General features: G+C 35.7%; 1 protein-coding gene and 1 long non-coding RNA gene across 2 annotated transcripts; one reads left to right on the top strand and one right to left on the bottom strand.

Annotated features, from left to right (window-relative positions):
• Positions 1-255: 255 nt before the first annotated feature.
• On the top strand, positions 256-4,008 carry LOC133879214 (protein FAR-RED IMPAIRED RESPONSE 1-like). Its single transcript, XM_062317744.1, has 5 exons — positions 256-361; positions 473-1,201; positions 1,328-2,691; positions 2,784-2,897; positions 3,868-4,008. The coding sequence occupies exons 1-5, from the start codon at positions 256-258 to the stop codon at positions 4,006-4,008; spliced, it is 2,454 nt and encodes an 817-aa protein (XP_062173728.1).
• A 2,137-nt stretch (positions 4,009-6,145) lies between these two features.
• On the bottom strand, positions 6,146-7,444 carry LOC133879458 (uncharacterized). Its single transcript, XR_009902087.1, has 3 exons — positions 7,289-7,444; positions 6,565-6,700; positions 6,146-6,471 (listed from the first exon to the last, which is right to left on the bottom strand). It is a non-coding gene; the product is annotated as an uncharacterized LOC133879458 (long non-coding RNA).
• Between the last annotated feature and the right edge of the window lie 2,957 nt (positions 7,445-10,401).

Raw genomic sequence — 10,401 nt, 5'->3', positions numbered from 1 at the left:
AAATAAATGGACTTCGTAAAATATTCTTTGGGGTTTCTCTCTTTCGCTATAGCCTTATGTGTTGATTTTTAGTGTGGACTTCGGTTAGTGGCTGAATGTTTGTTGTTGTGATTGGATTTTTTTTCAAGGCTTGAGGATTTGCATTTTGGGTGAGTTGTGGGTTGCTGTGAATTGTGATTGTGAGGCTAAATCCTTCACTTTAATTAGTAACCTAATATTGTGATATGAATCTTTATTTGTTACAGAAATTTTTAAATGGATTTATCACAATTGGACTTGATTTCACAACACGAAGATGATTGTTCATTGACACATATTGAACTTGATGATGTTGTGCCCATCGAAATGGACCCTGAAAATGGTATGTTGGACACTTCATGCTTACCTTTAATTTTTGTAACATAATAAATGTTATTATTTATAGTTGGGTTCTTTACACCATATTTATTTATTTGTTTTAATTTTGTGATAGATGGAAATGAAATTGTTGCTAATGACCAATTGAATGATGGTGTGGATAATTGTCGGTCCAAGGCCAAGCTCATAGATGGAGATAAAGTTGTTGAGGAGCCTAAGAGCGGTATGCTATTTGACTCCATAGAGGAAGTCGTTGACTATTATAGGAATTATGGAAAGCAAGCGGGCTTTGGTGTGACACAAAAGAAGAAGAAAAAGTATGAAAATGGAGATGTACACTACATCAGTCTGACATGTGCTCGCGGAGGCAAAGCATCATCCAGTTCAAGTAATAACCTGTGCAAGGCTAGCAAAACAAGCAAAACGGGGTGTCAGGCTACTTTGAATGCAACGTTAGTGGATACATCGTGGTATGTGACAAATGTAAATCTAGGGCATAATCACGACTTAAGCCCAGGTAAAGCGAGATACATTCGGTGCAACAAGAAGTTGGATCCTGCTACGAAGAGAAAGCTTGATATAGATGATAGAGCTGGAATCCGCACCAATAAAATTTATAACGCACTAGCCGTTGAAGCGGGGGGTTATGAGAATCTTACATTTGAAGAGAGAGAATGTCGCAATTATATTGCGAACTCAAGACGCCTTCGCCTTGGTACAGGAGGTGCCGCAGCACTTCGTGACTATTTCAATAGAATGCGGAAAGTAAATGATGATTTTTATTTTGATATAGATGTGGATGATGAGTGTAGGCTGAGAAATGTTTTTTGGGCTGATGCACGAAGTAGGGCATCATATGAAGATTTTGGTGATGTGGTTACATTTGACACAACATACTTAACCAACAAATACGAAATGCCATTTGCTCCTTTTGTGGGAGTAAACCATCATGGTCAATCAATTCTTTTAGGGGCGGCATTAATTTCAAGTGAGGATACGGAGTCATTTGTTTGGTTGTTTGAGGCATGGTTGAAATGCATGAAGGGCCGTGCGCCAAGGGCAATTATTACAGATCAAGATAGGGCCATGAAAAATGCTATTAAGAAGGTGTTTCCGAATGCTCGTCATAGATTTTGTTTATGGCATATACTGAAAAAACTTCCGGAAAAGTTTGGATCACATTTACAATACTATGCCATTAAGAGTGCCATAAGAAATTGTGTGTATAATTCTCATACATGTGACGAGTTTGATGCATGTTGGCAGAGTATGCTTGAGTGTTATAATCTAGAGGAGAATGCATGGCTGCGTGGTTTATACAGTGAAAGGACTTTTTGGGTACCAACATATTTGAATGATGTATTTTGGGCCGGCATGACTACCACACAACGTAGTGAGAGTATGAATGCCTTTTTTGATGGTTATGTGCAATCGTCCACCTCATTGAAGGAATTTGTGGATCAATACGATAACGCTTTGCGCAGGAAGGTTGAGGTTGAGAATGTTGCTGATTTCGATTCCTTCAATACCACCATTTCATGTGTGAGCCATTGGCCCTTTGAGAAGCAATTCCAAAAAATTTACACCCATGCAAAGTTTAGAGAAGTTCAGAAGGAGATTTCATCGATTATGTATTGTGGTTCTTCTCTTTTGAAAAGTGAATGTGGAATTCGTACCTATCAGGTGATCGAACAAGTAGAAATTAATGAATCCTATAGGAAAAAAATCGTTTATAATGTTTGCTACAATGGCCCTGTATGTGAAGTGAATTGTAGTTGCCGTTTGTTTGAATCAAGAGGAATTTTGTGCAAACATGCCTTATCCGTGTTGACTACATTTGAAGATGTGGATTTGTTGCTCGAAAAGTATTTTCTAAATCGATGGAGGAAGGATTTGAAGCGGCCATATAAGTTAATCAAGAGTAGTTATGATCCTTTGAGTGGCAACCCTACTGCAGATCGATATGCTGAACTGAGCAACAATGTGCTGAAGTTGGCCGCTATTGCAGCACCAAACGTGGACCATTGCATGGAATTGCAAAAGTATGTTGATATGCTAATTAAGAAATTTAGCGGTCCAAGCTGTGAACAAAGTCAACCTTCCCAATCACTCCCAAGTGCAAAAGATCTCCCAAGTGCACCTATGATCGATAATGGAGCCATGGATTGTATGGAGGTGGAGGTGTGTAGTCCTCTTGTGGCTCGAACTAAAGGTGCGCGACCATCAATCAGAAAAGTGCATGTGGTTGAAAAAGTGGTGGGAAAAAAGTCATCAAAAGGAGGAAATAAGAAACAGAGCAACACAAATCCCGAGCAGCGAAGGAAAAGAAAGAAGGTATTCAACTATTCAAAAGTCGTTGTATGTGTACTTATTGATGTGTAATTTTAATATTAATTTTAACATTTTTGAATATTTTTTTTTTGAAGACATGCCAAAGATCGCTAGTAGATGAACTGGACACAAGTGAAGATCCGTTGCTTTTTTCAACTGATGTGCAGCATGACCAACTGATTGAAACACAACATAGTGTACTTACACAGGTACTGAAAGGAGGGATAAAAAAGTTCATATACGTGCATTTGATTCATACATGTTGACGAATAGTTTAGTTTCATATATATTAATCGTTCGATGTATTTGTTCCAGACGTTTGGGAATTCACAATCGTCATGCATTTTCGAAGGAGATTCTATATACTTGTCGTAAGTGGTAAGGTCTTTTTGATATGGATATGAGATGGTGTCCTATTATAGTATTTGAATCCCTACAATTTGCTATATTATCCAAGCATGCATGGAAGTAAATACTGCTATCATTTTTCAGTATTGAAATTGTTTGGCACATCCACTACTTATGAGTGCATAGGGAGTTTTCTATCATTTTTCACACAACCTAAGCTCTATGTTTTTTATTCTCATCTACTAACAAGGAGAACAGAATTTTGAACTGAGATCAAATATTATGGCCAGCTGTTGTACTTGAATCCCTACAATTAAATTTTTTGGTTTGGATCAATAGCCACTCTTAAACATGCTTATTAAGACTTGGTTTGGATCTTGGAAACAAGGAGAAAAAGAATCTGTCAAGTTTAAGGTTTCTATTTTAAGCATTTTCACAGATTCCATCTCCCCTTGTTTCCAAGTTCTTTCTACCTGAAAGTAGGTTTAATATGTATAACTAGAGTAATATTCATGGTTAGATGACATTAGATGCCTTTTGTCACTAAGGGCAGAAAAGGGAAACTTTTGTGCCATATTGTTGGGACCAACATATTTTCAAAATCCTCAGGTTTCGCTTGTTTGTGGATATCTCAATGTCTCCTGTTTGTGTTCTGTAGTAGTTCTTGTGGCATCTGGCATTCTGTCATTTTTTACTTGTTTCTTGTGTTGCTACCAGTTGTCTTGCATCTTCAGGAAGTTGTGTTTTGTGGTTTTTTAATTTATTTTATTTTATTTTAGTTTTCCTATAATTACTTTCCTATTGTCATTATATCTCTTGATCATGGTATAGGACAGATTAAGTACTACTTTAATTGGATTAATAATCCATGATAGTATGGGAGCTTTGGAAAAAGCAATATCCAAGCTGTTTAATGAGGTCTTATTGGTTGACTTCTTCCATATGGCTTACATGTGCTCCCTTCAATTTTAAAGGGTGAGTAGTTACTGCTTTGTTATGTTTTTAAAAATTCTAGAATTTTAAAAATTTCTAGACAGCAGAATCAGGTGTCCTTTTTTTTTTTTTTCCCCTTATTCTGATGATATAATGGGTGAGTAGTTACAGCCTTGTTATGTTTTTCCAGTGCTACACCAAAACATTCTGCTTCCCAAAAAAAAAATGGAACTTTAAAAGAAGAAAAAAGTTGCTGGAAATGAAGATTATGAAGATATAGAAAAATTGGAAGATCTTTTTCATATAGAAATTAAGATTTATTTGTGGGAGTTTTTATGTAATGGAAGTTTGGTTTGAGATTTTGTTTGGTCAGCTATAGTAATTTTGGTGCCTTTTTTTTCCCCCTTTTTCTGATGATATAATTGGTGAGTAGTAGTTTTGTTATGTTATTCCAGTGCTGCACCCAAACATTCTGCTTCTAAAAAAAAATATTGGAACTTTAAAAGCTTTTTATGTACCGGAATTTTGGTTTGAGGTTTTTCATGTAGATTAGAAGCTGTATTTTATGGGATTTTGTTTGTTCAGCTATCGTGATGTTGAGTCCTAACATGAATTGGTATTACTCAGGTATCTTTTGGTTTCTCTAGGGTTCAAATAAGTTGATACGAAGGCTCAGATTAGGCTTTTAATGAATGTCACAAACTTCAGAATTAAACAAATTACTTTGGAGATTACTTGCTCTGTTTTTCAGTTTCTTTTCACTCTGTCTTAATCCCCAGCTGTTACATTGATATTTTGTCTATTTCTCTCTTCCTTTAATCTTCCCTTCTTAGAATCTGGCTCTTAGGAAAGGGTCTTCTTCAAGTTTGGATTTCTTACTTCCTTCTCATAACTAACAAATTAGCTTTCTTGATGAGCCATAGGGGTAGAGATCTCTGTAATTTTTACTTCCCTTATATTTTTGCATGAAATTTGGGTTTTCTTTATATAACTCAACATGGCAAGCTGGGTTTTCAGGAATCACAATTTCTGGAGATGAGATTCTGAGACATACATGGCAAGCTGAAATGGGTTACTCCAAGTGGGGTGGAAAATTGCTGTGGAGAAGTTGCCGTAGATCACTGGCAGAGAAATTAAGCTGTTTGGTATATTTTGGGAAATGTAAAAACTACTATTAGTAGACCATTGCGATCTCATAGTATCATCTTTAGCTTCTGAATATCAAACATATTTACCATATGCATACGTATATATAGCATTACTCTGTTGCATACCGTTAGTTTTATGGCAGTTGCATAATAGAAAAAAAAAAAAAAAAAAAAAAAAAGAAGAAAACTTTCAGGTGAAAAGCAATCCAAAGTAGCATAAGATCAAGCAGAATTTCCTTTCCTATTGGGGAAAAAAACTCGATGAATGCAACCATGCATACTGTTTCACAACCGAAAAGAAGAAGAAAAGAGAGAGTAAAAAATCACAAGCTTCAAGATGTAATTACGGAAAGGAATTATTCCACAAAGTATTCCAGGAACTTCCAGATTCTGAAAATTAGACCAAAAAGTGAAGCTAGCTCAGAATCATGTTAAAGGAGCTAGTGGATTCAAGCACAAAACCACCAGAACCCACTGAAGTTCACTAAAGACAAACTGAAGAAATTAATACAGATTAAGCAAAAGTTAAAACTAAACCATCAAAAGCTGAAATGGATCGTGAAAAAGGTATGTAAATCAGAGAGAGTGAGACCTGGCAACAGAGAGAGTCCAGGGGGTGATAAGCAGTTCCTCGGTGGCTAATTTTGCAGCAACACTGTCTTGGTGCAAACAATTTAATCGAACTTTAAACATGCAACCAGTCTCTTGGGATTGGGATGATCAAATCAAGGTCCCAACATGTTAATAAACATTCTAAAGAACCAAGAAACATAAAAATCAAGTCACAAGAGCTGCTGGAAAAAATTTCAGCAGCTTCCTAAGCGGTTGCAGATTACAAGAAGTATGTCTAAAGTTCTTGCAACATCAATCCAAGCCATCCTTTCCGTGAAATCTAGCTCTGATACCAACTGCATGTTGGCAGTTCAATTTAAGACCAAAAAACAACAATTAAGATTAACATACATTTAGGATATTCGTACAAACAGAAAAAAGTCTCTTACAACTGAATTGTTTTCATTTTAACATCAAGTTGGTAGGTCTAGGTTCACTATAACTACAAAAATAAAAGGCTAACAGCAAAATGACAACTAACAACAAAACACGAATCATCTTCTCGTTACGTTGCGCTAATTGTTCATTACATTTTTTTTCAATCAATTCCTCAACTTTCTCCTCCATTTCTTTCAAATGTTGCGCTAATTGTTCCTTGCATTTTTTTTTCAATTAATTCCTCAACTTTGTCATTGTCAGCCTGTCTTCTCTCCTCCGTCTCCTTCAGATATTGCGCTAATCCCTTCTCGTATGCAGACATCTTCTTATCAGCCCATTCAAAAAAATCACAATCATCGGCTTTCTACATGAAAAAAACAAGGGTCAACAAAAATGTCATGAACTACTAACGACGAAATATAACACAAAGCTAATTTCAAAATATAACAAAAATTACCTTGTAGTTATTACATCCATACCACTTTTTAGCGGGATTGGATGTGGTCCAAGAGTACCTTAGACGTGCAGGAATTCCACACTTACATAACGGATGACCGCTTGACAAATCACTTGTTGTAGACATTTACTTGTGCCTAAATTCAGAAGCACATGACATGAGATTTTTCTATATATTGAATTGGGAGGCTAAATATATGTTACTCAAACAAGAAATATACAATCATAACCTTTAGATAAGTGACAAGCTCAGATTCCACCAAAATCCATCTAACATAATAAAAAGAAAAAAATCCTCAAATTCTACCAATCTTCTATGCATGCGGTTATTAACGGAATAACTAGGAGGATCAGAAAATTAAATAAAGAAATAACGAAGCACAAACACACAAAAACTGATCATATGAAAATCATTTTTTTTTCTTTAAGATAAGATCATTCCATAATGCTGGACATGTCAAGTACATAAGAGAATATTTGTCAGAAGAAATCATTGAAAAGGATGGGACAAAATTACCGTATCAAGTCTATGCAGTTATACAACATTACAACCATGATCAGCTTGCATAAAAAAGATAAGAGGATGGATGAATTATGTGCTTTTGACTTGTGCAATTAGAGACAGAACAGAAAACATACTTGGCATAGGATGCTTTGAAGTCCAAAGATTTAAACAGTACATGTGGAGCGAATTTAATAAGAACAAAAAGGTGGCATGGACTTACCCTATACATCTTCTATCATTCTAACAAATTGTTCACCTTACATAATTTCAATTCTGAAAAGCTCAACCTTCCAGATTGAACCTTAGAAAATTAATTAATTAATAAAAGAACATAAACGGTTTGCTCTACAAGAAAAGTGTTAGCCATGACCATACAATATATAAATTCATGACATTCTGAATCTGAAGGAAGGGGCAATATATACAATATATTTATATATTTATATATATAAATATATAAAGTCTCAGGTTCTCTCATAAAATTTTTCTAGCATTCTGATGGCACAGGATTTCATTTTTAGGTTGCCTGCCCAGTCATTCTTGCAATTCATATCTATAGCTTTTATAAGCACTGGGTTTCTAGCAAGGGGCCATATTTTGCTTAATGAAGAATAAAGGCATATTACAACTAGGACTAGTTGAACCTATATCCTAAGAATTTCTACATGAACTATGAAAAAGTTTTCATTATAGCATTGAGATGAATTGACATGAGAATTTATTTTCTGGCCTAATCTTGTTTTATGCGTTCAAGTAGTGAGGTGTGTAGTTGACTTTTTCTTTCCTCTTGTTACTTCTTTCTATTTTAGGTCATGGAAGAAGTGTTGCTGTCATGTGTGCACTATTAGTGGCTCTAGGCGTGGTGGAAGATTGGAAGATTGGGCAAGCTGGAAGTTTTGGTGGGGTTTATGGGCAAAATTCAAATTAATATGATCAGAATCCTAGTGGGCCTTATAGGCAAATCTCTAGCAGTACATATCAGAGCAGGCCAGTTGAAGGAGGAGGAAACTTTAGTGGGAATAATGGTCGAAATAGTGGAAAGGCGCAGCAGAACCCAAGTGGGTTTTATGCAAATAATTTGAGAGGGTTCGAGCAGAATTCGAGTGGGTTTCATCAGAATAATAGTGAAGTTTATAGTGAAAAAACACACAATAAATGAAATGCAGAGCAACCAAGTTCAGCAAAATGGAAATTTTAGTGGGCATCATCGGTATAACCGGAAACCCAATAGCCAAAAACAACAAATCACAGCAAAGAACTAAAGCAACGCTGAAAATAACTGAAAAAACGCAAAAATGGGGGAGATCGGTACCAGAGCCGGAAATGGGTCGCCGGAACCCTAAGTGTTGGCCGGAGGTGGAGAACGACGGTGGAGAACGAATGGTTTAGCTGGTCGCCGCTGGAACTGGAAGAACGACGGAGTTGGGTCGTGCGTTGAGAACGATGGTGCCGGGTCGTGCGTGGAGAACGGCGGTGGCGGGCCGCCGGAACTGGAACGACGACGGAGTTTGGTCGTTCTGGGCCGGAAATGGGTCGACGGGTCGTGCGTTTCGGCCGGAGGTGGAGAACGGCGCGGCCCCGGAACTGGAACAACGACGGCGTTGGGTCGTTCTGGGCCGGAAATGGGTCGATGGAACCGGCGGAGAACGGCGCGGCCGGTCGTGCGTGGAGAACAGCGGTGGCGGGTCGTGCGTGGAGAACGGCGGTGGCGGGTCGTTCTTCGCGGTCGACGGTGTGAAGAAAATGGGCAGATGGAGAGAGGGAGGGAAAAAATGGGGGGAACGTCTGAACTGAAATGAAGAAAATGGGATTAGATGAGTCGACCATTTGTTTTGAATTTTGAATTTTTTTTTTATTTTTATTTTTTTAAAAAAAGAGAAAAAAAACAGTAAAACTGACATGGCCCTTTCCACGTAGGAAAGGGCCGGGCAGGGGCCGGCAGGATGGCCCCTGCCTATCACTACTCTGTTTTTAGATTGCGATGTAGTGACTAGATTCAATCAACTGCAAAGACATATCGCTCAATGCATGAAAGCTGAATCGCTTCAAAATTTCTTCCTTTTTTTATTTTTTTAACAAAGTAACAATTTTTATTGATAAAATCAGTCACTTAGAAGACATTTGTTCTTTAGTAACAATATCATAAATACAGCATCAAATTTATTCGATTCAAACCCTATTTATAACCCAAGAACTGACCTTTCGACAAGATAATAGACTGCAAAATTTGCAGATCTCCTTACATGTGCATTAATATTCCACAATCTGAGTGTGTATCATCAATAAAGTAAGTAGCTTCACAATTTCCTGCTACGTACATTAATGCAGGGAAATTAGGTGGAGCGTTTTAAGTCATATCTACTTTATTGGAATGGGGTTCGGCTCCCTAGCTATTGAGAAACTACTCCCTAGCTACTTGCATTTAAAAAATAAATAAATCAATAGATTGAGAAGCTACATTTTTTTTTCTGAAAGAAAGTTAAACTTTCATTAAAAATAATTAACATTACAACAACAAAGGTGAACATATTTAAACACCTTAAAGGTGTGCATACATCTCACATCAATACATACAGTTGAGAAGCTACATTCTTAGGTTAGTATTTGATTTTTTTACCAAAAACAGAAGCATTAATAAATAATTTAAAACATACAATTATCGAAAAATACTTATAACTATTTTTATCTTTATGTCAAATTACAAGCAAAACGTAAAACAAAAAAAAACAAAAAAAAACAAAACTCATGCATTTGGTAACCCTTTTTAATTAGGATAGCTTTTTTGCTAATAAAATCATTAACAAACTATTCAAAATATAAAATACTTATAATACACTAAAAATTACTTTATATCGCATCACACCTAAAAAGCAAAAAAAAAAACACAATTTAAAAAATTTTGTAAATACAAAATTCCTTTGGATATATATATATATATATATATATATATATATATATATATATATATATATATCCAAATAAAGATAGAAAGACTTAAATAAGCCCCCCCATAAATGTCACTCTATTATTAGTATAAATCACGAGTGGTATTAAGGCTATAAATGAATAGAGTTATTCGCAAATAGATTTGGGCTAAGCTCGAGATCAATTCATTTATTTAAAAAATAGAGTTTGAACAAAATTTAGTACTGGTTTATTAAACGAGCCGAACACGTATAGGCTTGTATAAACTCGTATAATTTATTTTTATTATTTTTATAATATTCTTTTTAGTTTCTTAATGATAACATGTTAAGTATTTAAAATAGATAAAAAAATAATAAATTTTTTTCATAATATAATAAATATAGCTTGAATTATTGTAATTGTGAG

Source organism: Alnus glutinosa, chromosome 10 (genome assembly GCF_958979055.1).
Source record: "Alnus glutinosa chromosome 10, dhAlnGlut1.1, whole genome shotgun sequence".
NCBI lineage: Eukaryota > Viridiplantae > Streptophyta > Magnoliopsida > Fagales > Betulaceae > Alnus > Alnus glutinosa.
This window is presented reverse-complemented; position numbering and strand designations above follow the sequence as displayed.

Coding starts and splice junctions, on each gene's coding strand:
- LOC133879214 (XM_062317744.1), top strand. CDS start 256: ATGGATTTATCACAATTGGACTTGATTTCACAACACGAAGATGATTGT. Junction 362..472: donor CGAAATGGACCCTGAAAATG/GTATGTTGGACA, acceptor ATTTTGTGATAG/ATGGAAATGAAATTGTTGCT. Junction 1,202..1,327: donor TTTTTGGGCTGATGCACGAA/GTAGGGCATCAT, acceptor CAATTCTTTTAG/GGGCGGCATTAATTTCAAGT.